This window comes from Heterodontus francisci, chromosome 5, assembly GCF_036365525.1.
Source record: "Heterodontus francisci isolate sHetFra1 chromosome 5, sHetFra1.hap1, whole genome shotgun sequence".
NCBI classification, from domain to species: domain Eukaryota; kingdom Metazoa; phylum Chordata; class Chondrichthyes; order Heterodontiformes; family Heterodontidae; genus Heterodontus; species Heterodontus francisci.
In genome coordinates, this window is record NC_090375.1 from 123,912,804 (window position 1) to 123,931,984 (window position 19,181).

At 43.4% G+C, this 19,181-nt stretch overlaps 1 protein-coding gene across 1 annotated transcript in view; it reads right to left on the bottom strand.

Moving 5' to 3' along the window:
* The window catches only part of ube2wb (ubiquitin conjugating enzyme E2 Wb), a 107,904-nt gene that overhangs the window by 50,681 nt on the left and 38,042 nt on the right, over positions 1-19,181 (bottom strand). Inside the window, exon 3 of the mRNA XM_068032050.1 lies at positions 15,575-15,677. Within this exon, the coding sequence (XP_067888151.1) occupies positions 15,575-15,677 (103 nt within the window). The remainder of the gene's footprint in view (positions 1-15,574; positions 15,678-19,181) is intronic.

Here is a 19,181-nt window from a genome sequence, read left to right on the forward strand (position 1 = left end):
ATAACTCTATTAGGTTCAAGATAGTTATGGAAAAGGATAGGACTGATCCTCAAGTTGAGGTCCTAAATTGGGGAAAGGCTAATTTCGATGGCATCAGACAGGGACTCTCAAAAGTTGATTGGGAGAGGCCGTTTACAGGTAAAGGAACGTCTGGCAAGTGGGAGACTTTTAAAAGTGAGATAGGAAGAGTGCAGGATCGGCATGTTCCTGTTAGATTGAAGGGCGAGGCTGGCAAGTTTAGGTAACCTTGGTTGACGAGGGATATTGAGGGTCTGGTCAGGACAAAGAAGGAGGCATGTGTCAGGTATCGGCAGCTGGGATCAAGCGAGTCCCTCGAGGAGTATAATGGATGTAGGAGTAAACTTAAGAAGGAAATTAGGAGGGCGAAAAAGGGGCCATGAGATTTCCCTGGCAGATAAGATAAAGGAGAGTCCTAAAAGATTCTATAAGTATATTAAGAGTAAAAGGGTAGCTAGGGAGACAGTAGGTCCCCTTAAGAATCAGTGTGGCAACCTATGTGTGGAGCCACGGGAAATCGTCTGTATTAACCGTGGAGGTGGTCATGGAAGCTGGTGAATTCAAGGGAGGGAACAGCGATATCTTGGAACATATCAACATTACAAAGGAGGTGGTGTTGGAGGCTTTGAAGCACATTAAGGTAGATAAATCCCCAGGGCTGACCAGGTGTATCCTCGGATGCTATGGGAGGCAAGGGAGGAGATTGCTGGGGCCCTGACAGAGATTTTGGTGTCATTGTTAGGCACAGGTGAGGTACCGGATGACTGGAGGATAGCTAATGTTGTGCCTTTATTTAAGAAGGCAGCAGGGATAAGCCAGGGAACTACAGGCCGGTGAGCCTTACATCAGTGGTGGGAAAGTTATTAGAAGGGATTCTGAGAGACAAGATTTATATGCATCTGGAAAGGCAAGCTCTGATTAGGGATAGGCAGCATGGCTTTGTGCGTGGGAAATCATGTCTCACGAATTTGATTGAGTTTTTTGAGGAGGTGACCAAGAGGATTGACGAGGGCAGGGCGGTGGACGTTGTCTACATGGACTTTAGCAAGGCCTTTGAGAAGGTCCCTCATGGTAGGCTAGTCCGGAAGGTTCAAACACATGGGAACCAGGGTGAGTTAGCCAATTGGATACAAAATTGGCTTGGTGATAGGAGGCAGAGGGTGGTAGTGGAGGGCTGTTTTTCAGATTGGAGGCCGACCAGTGGTGTGCCGCAGGGATCGGTGCTGGGGCCCTCTGTTGTTTGTCATTATTATTAATGACTTGGATGTGAATGTAGGAGGCATGATTAGTAAGTTTGTAGGTGACACCAAAATTGGTGGTATAGTGGACAGTGAAGAAGGTTGTCTAAGGTTACAACAGGATATCAACTGGGAAAGTCGGCAAGGGACTTTAACGCAAAGAAGTGCGAAGTGATGCATTTTGGGAAGTTAAACCAGGGCAGGACATATACAGTGAATGGCAGGGCCCTGGGGAGTGTTCTTGAGCAGAGAGACCTTGGGGTGCAAGTACATAGTTCCCTGAAAGCGGCAACACAGGTAGACAGGGTGGTGAAGGCGGCGTATGGCATGCTTGCCTTCATCGGCTGAGGCATTGAGTACAAGAGTTGGGACGTCATGTTACAGTTGTACATAACGTTGGTTAGGCCGCATTTGGAATACTGTGTGCAATTCTGGTCGCCGGCCTACAGGAAAGATGTGATTAAGCTAGAGAAGGTGCAGAAAAGAATCACAAGGATGTTGCCTGATTGGACGGCTTGAGTTGTAAAGAGAGATCGGATAGGCTGGGTCTGTTTTCCCTGGAGCAAAGGAGGCTGAGAGGGGACATGATAGAGGTGTATAAAATTATAAGAGGCATAGACGGGGTAGATAGCCAGAGTCTGTTTCCCATGGTAGGGGTGACTAAAACTGGAGGGCATAGATTTAAGGTGAGAGGGAGGAGGTTTAAAGGGAATCAAAGGGGTAAATTTTTCACACAAAGAATAGTGGATATCTGGAATGAACAACCAGAGGAGGTGGTGGAGGCAGGAACAGTAGCAACATTTGAGCAAGGCATAGAGCGATATGGAACTAATGCAGGCAGGTGGGATTAGTATAGATAGGCATTATGGTCGGCATGGACGCGGCGAGCCAAAGGGCCTGTTTCTATGCTGCACGACTCTATGACTCTTCATTCTCCCCAACTATCATCTTTCTATCTATTACCTTGCAAAAAGGTATCTCTCTTCCACAATTCAAGGAATCACAGAATGATACATCAGGCCGATCATGACTGTGGCAACTCTTTGAAAGCTATCCCCATTAGTCCCACTCCCCTGCTGGGTGGGAACGTAAGTTGTGAGGACGAGGCTGAAAAGCTATATAGACCTATTAAGTGATTGGGTAAGGAAACAGATGGAGTATAATGTGGGGAAGTCTGCAATTATCCACTTTGGTAGGAAGAACGGAAAAGCAGAGTATATGTTGATATTCAGAGGGATTTGGACATTATACATGAATCACAGAATGTTAGCACACAAGCACAGCAAACAATTAGGAAGGCAAACGGTACATTGGCCTTTATTGCAAGGGAATTGGACAGTAACAGTAAGGATGTCTTGCTACAATTATAAAGAACTTTGGTGAGATCACAACAGGTGTACTGTGTACAATATTGGTCTCTGTACCCAAGGAAAGTTACACCTGTCTTAGAGGAGGATTGGTTCCTGGTATGAGAAGGTTGAACTAAGAGGACAGATTGAGTAGAATGGGCTTATATTCACTGCAGTCTTGAAAAATGAGAGCTGATCTCATTGAAATGTATAAAATTCGAAGAGGGCTTGACATGGTAGATGCCAAGAGACTGTTCCCTCTGGTTGGAAAGCCTGGAACTAGGAGCCAGCCATTTGAGATAGACAGAGATTTCTTCACTCAGAGGGGTTCTGAATCTTTGGAATTCTCTTCCCCAGAGGGCAATAACTCTCAATGGCTACATTCAAGACTAATCGATAAGATTTTTAGGCACTAAGGAAATCAAGGGATATAGGGCTAGGGCAGGCAAGTGCAGTTGGTGCTCCTATTTATATTCCTGTTCTTTCCCCATAGTTTTCCTGTTAAAGTATTTATCCAATTCCCTACTGAAAATTATTCAATCCACTTTCACCACCCTATCAAGTAGTGCATTCCAGATCACAACCAGCTCTGTAATTTCTATTTCCTCATACTGCCTCTGGTACTTTTGCCAATTAATTTAAATCTGTGTCCTCTGTTCAATGACCCTTGTGTCAGGAAACCAATTCTCAGTTACTCTATCCCTTAACCTTCCTTGCTATATGGAGAACAATCCCATTTTCTCTCCTCTCTCCACATAATGAAGTCTTTCCTCCCTGGTACCATTCTTTCAATCTCCTGTGCACCCTCTCTAAGGCCTTGACATCCTGCCTAAAGTATGGTGCCCAGAATTGCCCACAATACTCCAGCTGGGCCCTAACCAGTGTTTTATAAAGATTTAGATAACTTCCTTGCTTTAGTATAGTCAAGGATCCTGTATGCCTTTTTAACAGCCTTCTCAACTTGTCCTGCCACCTTCAAGGACTTGTGTACACACACCTTCAGGACACTTGTACCTTTGAGATTACATTGTCCCTCATTCTTCCAACAAAAATAAATCACGTCACACATCTCTGCTTTACATTTTACCTGCCACATATCTGCCCATTTCACCAGTCCACCTATACCTTCCTAAAGTCTGTTACTACCTGCATCACTGTTGACTACATTTGAGTTTCACATCATCCACAAACTGAAATTATGCCCTGCATACAAAAGTCCAGGTCATGAATATATATCTAAAAGAGTAGTGATCCCAAAACTGAGCCCTGGGAAACGTTTCCCTCTAGTCTGAAAAACAACCATTCACCACTACTTTCTGCCTCTACCAATTTCACATCCCCACAGCCACTGCCTTCTATTCCATGGGCTCCAGATTTGCTAAGAAGTCTACTATGTAGTATTTTACCAAGTGCCTTTCGAAAGTCCATCTACACATCTACCTTTATCAACCCTCCCCGTAACGTCAAAAGAACTCAGACAGGCAAAGACGATTTGCCTTTAACAAACGCACATCTTTCCAAGCACCAATTAATTTTGTCCAGATTTATGTCTCAAAGTTTCCTCTTCACCAGCATTAGACTGAATGGCCTGTAATTGCCAGGCTTATACCCTTTTTTTTTTTGGAACAGTGGTATAAACACTTGTAACCCTCCAGTCCTCTGGCAACATGTCCACAACCAAGGAGGATTTGAAGATTTTGGCTAAAGCCTCTAATTTCCCGTCTTCGTTCTCTCACCAACCTCATAGAATGGTTACAGCACAGGAGGCCATTCAGCCTGTCATGTCAGTACCAGCTCTCTGCAAGAGCAACTCACCTAGTCGCACTCTTCTTGCTTTTTCCCAGTAGCCCTGCAAATTTTTTTCTTCAGATAATTATTCAATTCTCTTTTGAAGGCCTCGATTAAATTTGCCTCCAGCACACTCTCAGGCAGTGCATTTCAGATCCTAATCATTCGCTGCCATAAAAACATTTGTCCTCACGTTGCCATGGTTGTTTTGCCAGTCACCTTAAACCAGTGTCCTCCGGTTCTGGATCCTTCTACCAATGGGAACTGTTTCTCCCTATCTATGCCGTCCAGCCCCCTCATGATTTTGAGCACTTCTATCAAATCTCCTTAATCGTCTCTTCTCCAAGAAGAAGAGTTTCAGCTTCTCCAACCTAAAGCCTGGCTACCCAACCCGAACCCGACTAGACCCAACTACATGTATTGGATTCGGGTCAGGTTGGGTCAAAATTCCGAGTCCAGCATTTGGGCTTGGGGCGGGTCGGGCTGGACACTGCTTCCGGGAAGTCACGGGATCAGGCTTACCCACGATTCCCCACAACCCCAGCTGCAGGAATAGCCTGCTGCCAGAACAGATGAAGGAGATTAGTATCGGGTTGGGCGGGAAAAAAAATTTAAGGGCTTGGGCTGGGTTGACTGTGGTTAGGTCGGGTTTTAATTTTATACCCGAGCCAGGCTTTATTCCAACTTATCCATGTAAGTGAAGTTCCTCATTCTTGGAACCATTTCCATGAATCTTTTCTGCACCTCCTCTAATGCCTTAACATCCTTCCTGAAGTGTGGTGCCCAGAAATGGGCACAATACTCCAGTTGAAGCAGGACAGTATTTTATACAGATTTATCATAACTTCCTTGCTTTTATACTCTCTGCCTCTATTTATGAAGCCCAGGATCCTGTCTGCTTTATTAACCGATTTTCAACTTACTCTGCAACCTTTAACAATCTGTGCACATATTATACTCCCAGGTCCTTTGCTCTTGCACCCCCTTTAGAATTCTACCCTTTAATTTATATTGCCTTTCCTTGTTCTTCCTACCAAAATCACTTCACACTTTTCTGCATTACATTTCATCTGCCACTTGTCCACCCATTCCACCAGCCTATCTATGTCCTCTTGAAGTTTATCACTATCGTCCTCACCATTCACAATGTCTCCAAGTTTTGTGTCGTCACAAATTTTGAAATTGCGCCCTTTACACCCAGGTCTAGGTCATTAATATATCAAGAAAGGCAGAAGACCAAACATCAACCCCTGAGGAACCCTACTATCTTCCTTCCTCCAGTCAGAAAAACAACCTAGGATGCATCCCATCTGGACCAGGTGATATTTCGACTTTGAGTCCTGCAACCTTCTATTTTGATCCAATCCAATTTCTCTACTAGCTCCTCCTTTCCTGTGACATCAACAGCATCGTCTTTAATCAAGACAGATGCAAAGTGTGCATTTAGTACCTCAGCCATGCCCACTGTTTCCACATCACCATTTTGGTCCCTAATCAGCCACACGCCTCCTTTGACTACTTATTTGTTTATATGAATATACAAACATACGAATACATAAAAGACATTTCTGTTCCCTGATAATCAATTCTCCTTACCCATTATTTTTTCCAGTTCTCCTCTGTAGTTTCTGTATTCAGCTTGGTTCTCTACTGAATTACGAATTTATTAATCTTCATCTCTAGCTTTGCTTTCCCTTCCTTTCCACCTTGTGGGAATGTAACTAGCTTGTATACGAATGATATGCCTGGCGAAGGCCTCCCATTGCTCATTCACTGTTTTACCTGCCAATTTTTAATTCCAAAGCAGCTGGGCCTGATGCTTTTCAACTCACTGAAATTAGCCCTCCCACAGAGGAAGGGATGTCTGGTGGAATAAAGCCAGAGTACTGGGGCACTGGAAATGGGGCCTGGCACTTGGATTGGCAAAGTAGTGCATGAAGTAAGGCAAAGGCCATGGTTAAATTAGAACACAAGGCTGTAAGAGAAGGCAACAGCCAATAAATACTGCATCTAAGATTTAACAGGTGGATTTGACTCGTGGTTGGTTCCGGGACAACTAAATTCTCACATTTGCTGGTCACATGGTACAGCCCTTCAACTAGCTGCAAACAAACGTTTATTAACTCAAACAAAACACAAAAAAATTTACAACTGTGCATACGTGAATAAGTTTAGCTGTCAAAACAAATAACTTGTTAAAAAAAAATTACATGCTGATATTCAGCGTGTTGAAATTGGGTACCATTATCTAGAATGTTATGTTTTATCAATACATTAAGAGGAAAAGAGCTGGCGGACAGCCATAAAGGCGGGGCTAAAGTGTGGCGAGTCGAAGAGACTTAGCAGTTGGCAGGAAAAAAGACAGAGGCGCAAGGGAAGAGGCAACTGTGTAACAGCCCCGACAATCAAATTTTTCTGCAGCACTTGTGGAAGAGCCTGTCACTCTAGAATTGGCCTTTACAGCCACTCCAGGCGCTGCTCCACACATCACTGACCACCTCCAGGCATTTACCCATTGTCTCTCGAGATAAGGAGGCCAAAGAAAGAAGAGGAAACAGTATATCCCATAAAAGATCAAAAAAGGTAACCTGTGTAGGGGCGAAAAATATTGGTACTGTTCTTAATGAATACTTTGCGTCTGTCTTCACAAAAGGGGTGGGGGGGGGGGGGGGTGGTGATGCAAAAATTCTAGTTAAGGAAGAGGAGTGTTAAGTAGTAGATATGATAAACAAGGGAGAGGGGAAGTATTAATGGGATTAGCATCCTTGAAAGTTGATAAATCACCAAGGCCAGATGAAATGTACCCCAGGCTGTTAAAAGCGAGAGGGGAAATAGCAGATCTGACCATCATTTTCCAGCCCTCACTGGATACAGATGTCGTGGCAGCAGATTGGAGGACTGCTAACGTTGTACCTCTGTTGAAAAAGGGAGCAAGGGATAGACCGAATAATTACAGGGCATTCAGTCTAACCTCAGTAGTGGGCAAATTATTGGAATCTATTCTGAGAGACAGGATAAACTGTCACTTAGAAAGGCATGGATTAATCAAGGTCAGTCAGCATGGATTTGTTAAGGGAAGATCTTGTTTGACCAACTTGATCGACTTTTTTTGAAGTAACAAGGAAGATTAATGAGGGTAGTACAGTTGATGTGGTCTACATGGATTTTAGCAAGGCTTTGACAAGGTCCCACATGGCAGACTGGTAAAAAAAAAAATCCCATGGGATCCAGGGAAATGCAGCAAAGTGGATACAAAATTGACTCAGTGGCAGGAAATAAAGGGTAATTATTGACAGGTGTTTTTGCAACTGGAGGCTGTTTCCAGTGGCATTCCGCAGAGCCAAGTACTGGGTCCCCTGCTTTTTGTGGTATATATTAGTGATTTGGGTGTAAATGTAGGGGGCATGCTCAAGAAGTTTGCAGATGACACAGAGTGGCTGTGTGGTAGATAGCCTGTAGGCTGCAGTAAGATATTTATGATATGGTCAGATGGGCAGAAAAGTGGCAAATGGAATTCAATCTAGAGAAAAGTGTGAGGTGATGCATTTGGGGAGGTCAAACAAGGCAAAGGAATACATAATTAATGGGAAAATACTAAGAAGTGTTAAGGAAGTGAGGGACCTTGGAGTGAAAGTCAACAGATCTCTGAAGGTAGCAGGATAGGTAGATAAGGTGGTTAAGAAGGCATATGGAATCCCTTCCTTTATTAGCCGAGGTATAGAATACAACAGCAGGGAGGTTATACTGGAACTGTATAACTCATTGGTTAGGCCACAACTTGAGTACTGTGTGCAGTTCTGGTCACCTCATTACAAAAAGGATGTAATTGCACCAGAGAAGGTACAGAGGAGATTTACGAGGAAGCTGCTAGGACTGGAAAAATGCAGCTATGAAGAAAGATTGGATAGGCTGGGGTTGTTCTCCTTGGAACAGAGAGGGCTGAGGGGAGATGATTGAAATGTACAAAATTTAGAGGGGCTGGGATAGAGTGGAGGTGAAGGGCCTAGTTACCTTCGGAGAGAAGGCATAGATTTAAAGTGATTGGTAGAAAGATTAGAGAGATGAGGAAAATATTTTTCACCCAGAGGGTGATGGGGGTCTGGAACTCACTGTCTGAAAGGGTAATTGAGGCAGAAACCCTCAGCTCATTCAAAAGATGTCTGGATGTGCACCTCAAGTGCTATAATCTGCAGGGCTACGGACCAAATACTGGAAGGTGGCATCAGACTAGGTGGATCGTTTTTCGGCCAGCACAGACAATAGGCCAAGTGGCCTCTTTCTGTGCCATAAATTTTCTATGATTCTGTGAATAAAACTACACTGGAATTTTCATGAATGTGATCAAAGTAATTATGCAGATCCACCAAGTAAGACTCATGGGCTCCATAACTCAATTACTTTTCAATTCATTCATAGAATGAAAATGCCACTGACAAAGCCAGCATTTCTTGCTCATCCCGAACGGTCATTAAAGAGGTCATGGTGAGCCAACTTCTTAAACCACCGCAGTCCTTCTGGTGAAGGTGCTCCCAAGGTGCTGTTAAATAGGGAGTCCCAGGATTTTGGCCCAGTGACCTTGACGGAATGGTGATATAGTTAGGTTGGTGTGTGAAGTGAACATTTAAGATGATGGAAGGTGGGATGCCAATTAAGTGGACTTCTTTGTTCTAGTTTGGTGTCGAGTTTCTTGAGTATTGTTGGGGCTGCATACATCCAGGCAATTGAAGAGTATTCTATCACACTTCTGCCTTGCAGATGGCGAAAAGGCTTTGGGGAGTCAGGTGAGCTACTTACCACAGCTTCTGGCCTGTTCTTGTAGCTACAGAATGTGTATGGCTGGTCCAGTTAAGTTTCAGATCAATGGTGACGCCCCAGGACGTTGATGGTGGAGATTCGATGATGCTAATGCCACTGAATGTCAAGAGGTGGTGGTTAGACTCTCTCTTGTTGGAGATGGTCATCGCCCAACTTTTATGTGGCGCGAATGTTACTTGCCACTTAGCAACCCAGCCTAAATGTTGTTCCGTTCTTGCTGCATGCAGCAACGGCCTGCTTCATTATTAGGAGTTTTGAATGTAACTGACCACTGTGCAATCAACCAACAATCTACACTTCCAACCTTATGATGGTAGGAAGATCATTGATGAAGCAGCTGAAGGTGGTTGCACCTAGGACGCTGACCTGGGGAACTCCTACAGAGATGTCTTGGGGCTACAATCATTGGCATCCAACAACCACAACCATCTTCCACAGTGCTAGATATGGGACTCCATCTCGTGGAGAGTTTTCCCCGATTACCAGTGGCTTCAATTTTACAAGGATGTCTTGATGCCACACTTGATCAAATGCTGCCTTGCTATCAAGGGCAGTCAAGTCTCCCTCAACTCTGGAATGCAACTCTTTTGCCTGTTTGGACCAAGGCTGTAATGATGTCTGGAACACAGCAGTCCTGACAGAACCTAAACTGAGCATCAGTGAGCAGGCTATTGATGAGTTATTGCCATTTGATAGCACTATTGACGATACCTTTGATCACTTTGCTGATAATGGACTAGCAAAAATTGGCTGGGTAGAATTTCTTCTGCTTTGGACATACCTGGGTGATTTCCACTTGGCTAAAGTGGAGCTAACTCTGGATTACAAGTCTTCAGCACTGCAGCTGGGTTGTTGTAAGGGCCCATTGCTTTTGCTACATGCGGTGCGATTAGCCTTTTCTTGATATCACGTGCAGCGAATAGAATTGGCTTAAGACTGGTTTCTGTGATCATGAGGACCTCAGGAAGTGGTTGGGATGGATCATCCATTTGGCATTTCTGGCTGAAGATAGTTACAAATGCTTTAGCCTAGTCTTTGGCACTCAGGTGCTGAGCTCTGCCATTATTGAGGATAGGATGTTTATGAAGCCTCCTCCTCTCGTTAGTTATGTAATTGCCCACCCTCCATTCACGATTGGATGTCAATTTTCCTCTTGTACTCTCTGCCCCTAGCTTTAAAACCTGTATGCTGTTGGCCTTTATTATAGATTTATCTACCTGCACTCTTACTTTCAGGGAATAATGGTCTAGATTTTGCAGTGGCAATGACGACAAAAACGTCATTACGCCACTGAAACAGACAGCAATTTCGGGAGCCTGCACATGTGCAGAATATTATGGAAATCCAGAAGCTGCTGTCAGTCAGTGCTTGTACATGTTTCCAGAGTGTGCACTGTTCAGATCCCCCCAGACTGTAATCAATGGGAAATCTACTTTCACTCTTTCATTGTTAGCCTCACTGCAAAAACCCTCAAAAAAGTTGCACCTTGTTGAATGAGGTGTAATTGAGCTTTTAACAGCATACTAACTTCATACTTACTGTCAAACACCCTCACTAGCCCTGAAAAACGTATTTATTTGTGAAATGTCAAATTTCTCTATTACGATTAAGAAAATTCCATAATTTTAATTTTATCTTTATTTTTAGCTTCTATCTTGCTTCACAATATTCCATATCAAAAACAGAAAATGCTGGAAATACTCAGCAGGTCTGGCAGCATCTGTGGTGAGCAAAGCAGAGTTAATGTTTCAGGTCAGTGACCTTTCATCAGAACTGGCAAAGGTTAGAAATGTAATAGGTTTTAAGCAAATAAAGCGGGGCTGGGGGAAACAGAACAAAAGGGAAGGTGTTGATAGGTCAGAGGGTCAGAGAGATTAACTGACAAGGAGGTCACAGGGTAAAGGCAAAGAGAGTGTGCGAATGGTGTGGTGAAAGACAAAGCATTAGTGCAGAGAGGGTATAAAATGACAGAATAATGAACAGCCCTAGCCTAAAGCACAAACATGAAAAAAACCGGTGGGCAGGCATATGGTAAAACAAATGAAACAAAATAAAACAAAAATAATAATAAATAAAAGGGGCCAGTCATGCTCTGAAATTCAATGTTCAGTCTAGTAGGCTGTAGTGAGCTGTTCCTCGAGCTTGCGTTGATCTTCACTGGAACACTGCAGCAAGCCCAGGACAGAGATATGGGCATGAGAGCAAGGGGGTGTGTTGAAATGGCAAGCAACTGGACGCTCAGGGTCATGTTTTCGGACTGAGCGGTGGTGTTCTGCAAAGCAGTCACCCAATCTGCGTTTGGTCTCCCCAATGTGGAGGAGACCGCATTGTGAGCGGCGAATACAGCATACTACATTGAAAATGGCACAAGTAAAGCTCTGCTTCACCTGAAAGGAGTGTTTGGGGCCTTGGATAGTAAGGAGAGAGGAGGTAAAAGGGCAGGTATTACACTTCCTGCGATTGCATGGGAAGGTGCTGCGGGATAGGGACGAGGTGTCGGGGGTAACGGAGGAGTGGATCAGGATGTCACGGTGGGAATGATTCCTTTGGAATGCTGACAGGGGAGGAGAGAGGAAGACGTGTTTGCTGGTGGCATCACACTGGAGGTGGCAGAAATCACAGAGGACGATCCTTTGGATGTGGAGGCTGGTAGGGTGGAAAGTGAGGTCAACGGGAACCCTGTCGCAATTCTGGAAGAGGTGGGGTGGGGGGGGGGGGGGGGTGAGGGCAGAAGAGTGGGAAATGGGCCAGACAAGGTTGAGGGCCCTGTCAGCCACGGCGGGGGGGGGGGGAAATAGTGGGCAGTGGGAAAGAGAATCCTTGGTTGTGGAGAAAGGAATATCAGAAGCGGTGTCGTGGAAAGTTGCATTATCAGAGCAGATGCGTCGGAGATGGAGAAATTGGGAGAATGGAATGGAGTCCTTACAGGAGGCAGGGTGTGAAGTATATTCGAGGTAGCTGTGGGAGTTGGTAAGCTTAGAATGAATGTTAGTGGACAGTATATCCCTAGAGATGGAGACAGAGAAGTCGAGGAAGGGAAGTCTCAGAGAAGGACCATGTAAAGGTGAGAGTAGGGTGGAAATTGGAAGCAAAGTTGATAATGTTTTCCAGTTCGAGGCGGGAGCAGGAAATGGCACCGACACAGTCATCAATGTACCAGAAAAAGAGTTGGGGGAGGGGGGCCTGAGTAGGACTGGAACAAGGAATGTTCATATCAAATTATATCTACCACCTGCTTGCATTTTACTAACCTGCCTTCCTGAAGTCTTTTACAGTCCTCTTTGTCATTTGCCAAACTCTACACTTTAGTGCTGTTTGAAATTTTGCTCCTTATACCCAAAATGCGACTAAATTTGTCAAACATGACTTACTTTTAATAGATCCATGCTGGCTTCCATTGGTTTATCCATGCATATCTAAATGCTTATTAATTTTAAGATCTATGCATTTTAAAAGTCTATCCACAACTGATGTTAGACTACCTTGTCTATAGTTAGCCAATTTATCTCTTTCCAATCTTAAACTAATATATTGCAATGGCTTCTCTTCAGTCAATGGCACAATTTGTCACTGTAAGGAGGATTGAAACTCCACTGCAATATTATGCAGAGTTTCTGTTCTCCATAAGCCTTTTGCATGCTGCTGCTGCAAAAATACAAAGAATAAAAGTTATCAGGCTAGGGTGTAATGACAGACTGCTCCTGATCACTTTAAGTTGTGGGCAGTTCGGGGAAAATACACTTTTGCAACTCACAGAAGGGTTTAATGTAAATGAGTTATTTTTTTCCATTAGATTGCTTTTTGCAATGTAGTTTGCCATTGTTTTCTGTGCTAAGCTAGTTCTCTGCATCATATGCCTCTACCGTAACTCCAAAGTAACTTCAAAAGCACACAAACCTGGAGATCACGTTGTATACATTAAGTGCCATAGGCAGCACAAATATGTAACATTTTCTTTAATGGTGCTCCATCAAGGTATTAGTGACTTTGTAATATTAAAATACAAGAGTAGCCTCATCACTTGTGAAAATATACTCATTTGAGTTATGTCACTAATATCTCTCTGATGCTTCAAACTAGAGCTACTGTGAACTGTCATGACAAACTCTATTTTACATTAGGCTAATAAAGTCAATCTGATGTTTACATTTAATTCAAAACAAATATTTGAGGAAGCACCTGTACCGACAATTTATTGTCCTAAGACAATTAAGATGGCTTCTCAGTTTGCTTGTCTCAGAGACCAATGGTTCCTTGGCCAGAAATAGGTTGTTCAGAAATCATGCTGTCTCTGACCAGCTGCCAATCTGTTGAGTAGGGACCACTACTATTTCTATTACTAGATTTTGTTCATGGTGCTCAATGTACCCAAGTATTCAATACCGGTCAGTTGGTATCAGGATTCAGAATGGGGAATGCGGTGATGAATGTTCACTTCAGTAGGCACAGCTAGCTCGAGACATATTCACCACATTCATTGTTGAAGGAAGTATTTACTGCTTGGTAGATCAATGTAGATAATGTTACAACCGAGGCAGGAGGAGTGCACTGTTTATTCTAGTCCCACTTCTACACAGGTCACAACATATATATTTTAAATTTTCCCACTTACTAATAGTCTCATATGTTCTATTTTTCCCAGAATAGAACACACTAACCAGGTTTCTTTAATGAATAAAGTTAACAGATAAGACAAGTCTTAACTAGTAATGAAGTAAAGCATAAACACAGACAGAAATTTTTGAATAAAAGCAAAATACTGCAGATGCTGGAAATCTGAAATAAAAACAAAAAGTGCTGGAAATACTCAGGTCAGGCAGCATCTGTGGAGAGAGAAGCAGAGTTAACATTTCAGGTCAGTGACCTTTCATCAGAACTCAAACTTGAGTCATGTGACAACCAGTATACATTGTTGCCAAATTAGTTCTTTCAGTGCCCCCTTGGGAAAAAAAACTGGTCCAACATTTATTCAGTTTGACTGAATTCCTCAAAAAAATATTTTAACAAAAAAAAGCACTTTCATAACAATAGTTTATATGAGATTGAAGTTTTACTCAAGAAACCAAAAATGAGCCTGTCATGTTTACATTCACAAGATGGAATTAATATAAATTTATCAAAACTCAACAAATAATTTTCATCTGCTAGGGCTTTCAAGTGAACTTAAAGTGTGATTGGGAATGTGTTGGTCACCAGACTATACAATACAGATGATAAAACATGGGATTTGTGGGTCTCCATATTGATATGACCAAGACAGGAGGAATGCACTGCTTATTCGAGTTCCACTTCTCCACAAGTCACAACAAATATTTAAATGTTTACCCAGTCAGCAATACGGTCAATGATAGAATCTATTCTTATCCCAAAATAAAAATACACCAAGCAGGTTTCTTTAATAAAAAACAAAATCAATTTATTATAAATCAAGACATAACCAGTAACAAAGCAAAGCATTAATAGAGTGAAATATGAAAGTTCCCTTTTACCTTAGCTCTTCACACCCACCCACCAACGCCCACCACGACCCCCCCCTTCTTCCACCCCCATTAACCATAAAACTAGAGATTTTCTTTGTCTTTTTTTTTTAAAAACAGAGCTCTGAAAAAGAATACTTCGGCCAAATACTGGCCAATTGTTGAAGAATAAAAAAAAGATATGGAAAGATGCCTGTTGTCCCTTTTTTGGTTTGGCAACTCAAATACACGTAGATAACTGTCACTGGGATCCTTTTACAGAGCAATTCATTCAGGCGGAGTCAAGGATTTATCCGGCAGGTTTTTCCAGCATCTCAGGAAAAATGCGGCGACCAGGGTTTCAGGCAGGCCTTTCAGGAGGAATGCATCGTCAATTTCTTACTCGCTTCTAAGAGCTTCTCAAAGAGATGGCAAAACTAACAGGCTTTTCAAAGAGATGGAACAGGGTGAGCTTGGGGTTTTGTCTTTTAGGTTGATTTTTAAAACTCCAACTGACTGTCCAAAGCAAAGCAAAAACAATATCTCAAGTGTCAAGGCTCCTGACCCCTATAAATCTTGACCTGTCACTTCTCTGTAAACATCTCTAAGGCAAAAAGCCCCTGATGGATATTTATCTGAAAGTAGATGACTTCCAGTACATGTTGTTTGTTAACAAGACCTCTCAGACCCCAGTGGAAAAAATATCCATGGAATCCTGCTTAGTTTTCCCAAATAAAACACAAGTCCTCAAAACTTTTTTAAAAAAGTACTTTCGTAACAGTATAGCTCTTACTTTGATTAGCATGCTATTTTATATTAATTTTAGTTTCCTATTAAGTAGTTAAACATACACTTACAGGAATAACTGGAATAAATATTGCAGCCGTCAGGTTCCATGTATAAATATTACCTGAGGTGAATCAAAAGGGTAACGACCGCTGAACTTGAAGAGAAGCTGAAATTTCTCCCCTTCATATAATGTGCCTGGAGCTCCTTCCATGTCTACGATCCACCTGCAAACATAAAATAAATTATGTGGTCTGTACAGGAGTGCAGCTATTTAGCACATATCCACGCCAACTTAACAACTTTGCCACCTAGCTAACTTTCTGTTGAGGAAAACAATTAGATAATCTGTAACAAAGTGATGGAGCATGTTAACTGCACCTTCAATTACCCACATGAGCAACACTTGATTTCAATTATAGTCACAGGGACCATCAGAGATCTCCAACTTTATTAATATCCCACAGCCTGATAGGTTGAGAATGGAGACCCACTGAGGGCTAAAAGGTGAAGGGGAGCAACAACAACTTCCATTTCATATAGCACCTTTTATATAGAACTTCCCAAATCTTTGCAATTTGAAAAAAATCGACAAAGGCAATGATGTAGAATATTAGATGGAGTAACCAAAAGCTTTGACAAAGAGATGGATTTTAAGGGGCTCTGAAAGGCAGAGAGGCAAAGGAGTTTAGGCAGCGAATTCCAAAACATGGAGCCTAGGCGGCTAAAAATACAACCAGCAATGGTGGGGTGAATTGGGGAAGGGGCTATACAAACCCAGAGTCAGAGAAAGAGAGATTTCGGGCAGGGATTTAGGGCTGAAGATTAGAAAGATAGAGACAGATTAGGTCATGAAGTGGTTTAAACACAAAGATGAGAATTTTTAATTGAAGGCACTGGGAGCAGGAATCCAATGTAGGTCAGTAAGATTTGGTGCAGCATAGAATTGGACAGCAGCGTTTTGGATGAACTGAAGTTTATGGAGAGTGGAGTATGGACGTTGGCCAGAAGAACAAGTAGACAAGTCTGGGAGACAAATGCGTGGCTCTGGGTTTTAGAAGAAGATGGGACGAGGTAGGGACAGAGGTATGGAAAGTTATGGAAGTAAAATCAGGCAGTCCTTCTAATGGAAATGATGTACAGATGGAATTTCAGTTTGAAGTCAAGTACGATGCTGTGGTTGCAAACAGTCTGGTTCAGTGTGAGATAACATTCAAGGAGGGTTGGAATTGGGGGCAAGGGTATGGTATTTCTGGCAGGGGCCAAAGACGATGGCTTCAGTGTTACCAATGTTTATCTGGGATAAATTGCAGATCATTCAAAACTGCACCAAAAAATGAACAAGGCAGCAGTGGTGACGGAGAGATAGAGCTTGGTGTCATAAGCATTTGTGTAGAAGATGCCACAAGGGACAGCATGCAGTTGAGGAAGTGGAAGGAGCTTTGGGAACTTCAGAGGTAATTATTATGGACTGGGAAGAGAAGCTGTTGATCAAGATCCTCTGGCACTTTCACATAGACAAGTCAAAGGCTGTAGCGATGATGAGGAGAAATAATCTACCATGTTCCGTCTCAGATGAAGTCATCTGTGACCTTGATTGAGGGCATTTCAGTGCTGTGGTATGAATGAAAGTCTTATACAAGGGAGTGAAACATGGAATTGTGGAAAAGATAAACATAGATTTGGGAGACTTTGATGTACTGGATAGCAAAGACAGGTATTTAAAGAGCAGAGGGATTATGGGTGGGTTTCCTGAGACAGTGCTGATGATGGCAGTTCTCAAATGGAGAGCTAAATATTTACAGTATCAGCTAGCAAGGGGGCCAGGAAGGGACTTTGGGTGGTCAGCATTTTAGTGGAATGGGTCAAGGGAAAGCAAAGAGGATCGCATTGACAAAATTAGCTCAGAGAACCAAAACGGAATATGCGAGAGAAACCAGAAGACGACACAAGTTAATGAATAAGGCAAGGGTAAACAGAGGAAGCAGCAGAGACAGACGATCCACGTGATACCAAGAAATGACTGGGCACACTTTATACAGCAAAGGCTATGGGCCCCAACACCATTCCGGCTGTAGTGAAGAAGACTTGTGCCCTAGAGTTAGCCGTACTTCTAGCCAAGCTGTCCCAGTAGAGCAACATCACTAACATCTACTCAACAAAGTGGAAAACTGACCAACTGTGTGTTGTCCACAAAATGCGGGACAAAAGCAATCAAGCCAATTACCACCCATTCACCCTACTCTCAATTAGCAGTAAAGTGCTGGAATTAGTCCTCAACAAGGGCAGCACAGTGGTTAGCACTGCAGTCACACAGCTCCAGCGACCCAGGTACTGCCAGTACGGAGTTTGCAAGTTCTCCCTGTGACCGCGTATGTTTCCGCCGGGTGCTCTGGTTTCCTCCCACAGCCAAAGACTTGCAGGTTGATAAGTAAATTGGCCATTGTAAATTGCCCTTAGTGTAGGTAGGTGGTGGGAGAATGGTGGGGATGTGGTAGGGAATATGGGACTAATGTAGGTTTAGTATAAATGGGTGGTTGATGGTCAGCACAGACCTGGTGGGCCGAAGGGCTTGTTTCAGTGCTGTATCTCTCTATGACTCTATGACAGTGCTATCAAGTGGCACTTACACACCAATGCTCAGTCTGGGTTCTGCCAGGACCACCTCAGCTCCAGTCTTTGTTACAGCCGTGGTCCAAACAGGGATAAAAGAGCTAAATTCCGGAGGTTAGGGGAGAGGGATTGTCCTTTATATCAAGGCAGCATTTGACAGATTGTGGCATCAAGGATTCCGAGTAAAACTGAAGTCAATGGGAATCAGCGGGAAAACTCTGCAGTGGCTGGGGTCTTACCTAGCACAAAGGAAGGTGGGTGTGGTTGTTGGAGGCCAATCATCTCAGCCCCAGGACATTGCTGCAGGAGTTCCTCAGGGCAGTATCCTAGGCCCAACCATCTTCAGCTGCTTCATCAATGACATTTCTTCCATTGTAAGGTCAGAAGTGGGGATGTTCACTGATAATTACATAAAAGTGTTCCGTTCCATTCGCAATTCCTCAAATACCAAAGCAGTCTGTGCCACATGCAACAAGAGCTGGACAACATTCAGGCTTGGGCTGATAAATAGCATACAACATATGCATGATGCAAGTGCCAGGTAAATGAGCATCTCCAAGAAGAAAGTGTCTAATCGCCTCTTCAACAGCATAACAATCATCAAATCCCCCACCATCATCTTGGGAGCCACCACTGATCAGAAACCAAACTGGACCAGGCACATATATACTGCGGCTACTGGAGCAGGTCAGAGGCTGGGTATTCTGCGGCAAATGACTCACCAAAGGCTTTCACCGCCTACAACGGCACAAATCAGGAGAGTGATGGAGTACTCTCCACTTGCCTGGATGAATGCAGTTCCAACAACACTCAAGAAGCTTGACACCATCCAGGACAAAGCAGTCCATTTGACTGGCACCCCATCCACCACCTTAAACATTCACTCCCACCACCACTGGCACACCCTGGCTGCAATGTGCACCATCTATAGCACCCATTGCAGCAACTCACCAAGGCTTCTTCGACAGGACCTCCAGAATTGGCGACCTCTACCACCTAGAAGGCCAAGGGTTGCATGTGAATGGGAACACCATCACCTCTAAGTTCCCCTCCAAGTCACACATCTTCCTAACTTGGAAATACATCACTGTTCCTTCCTATTCACCGGGTTAAAACCT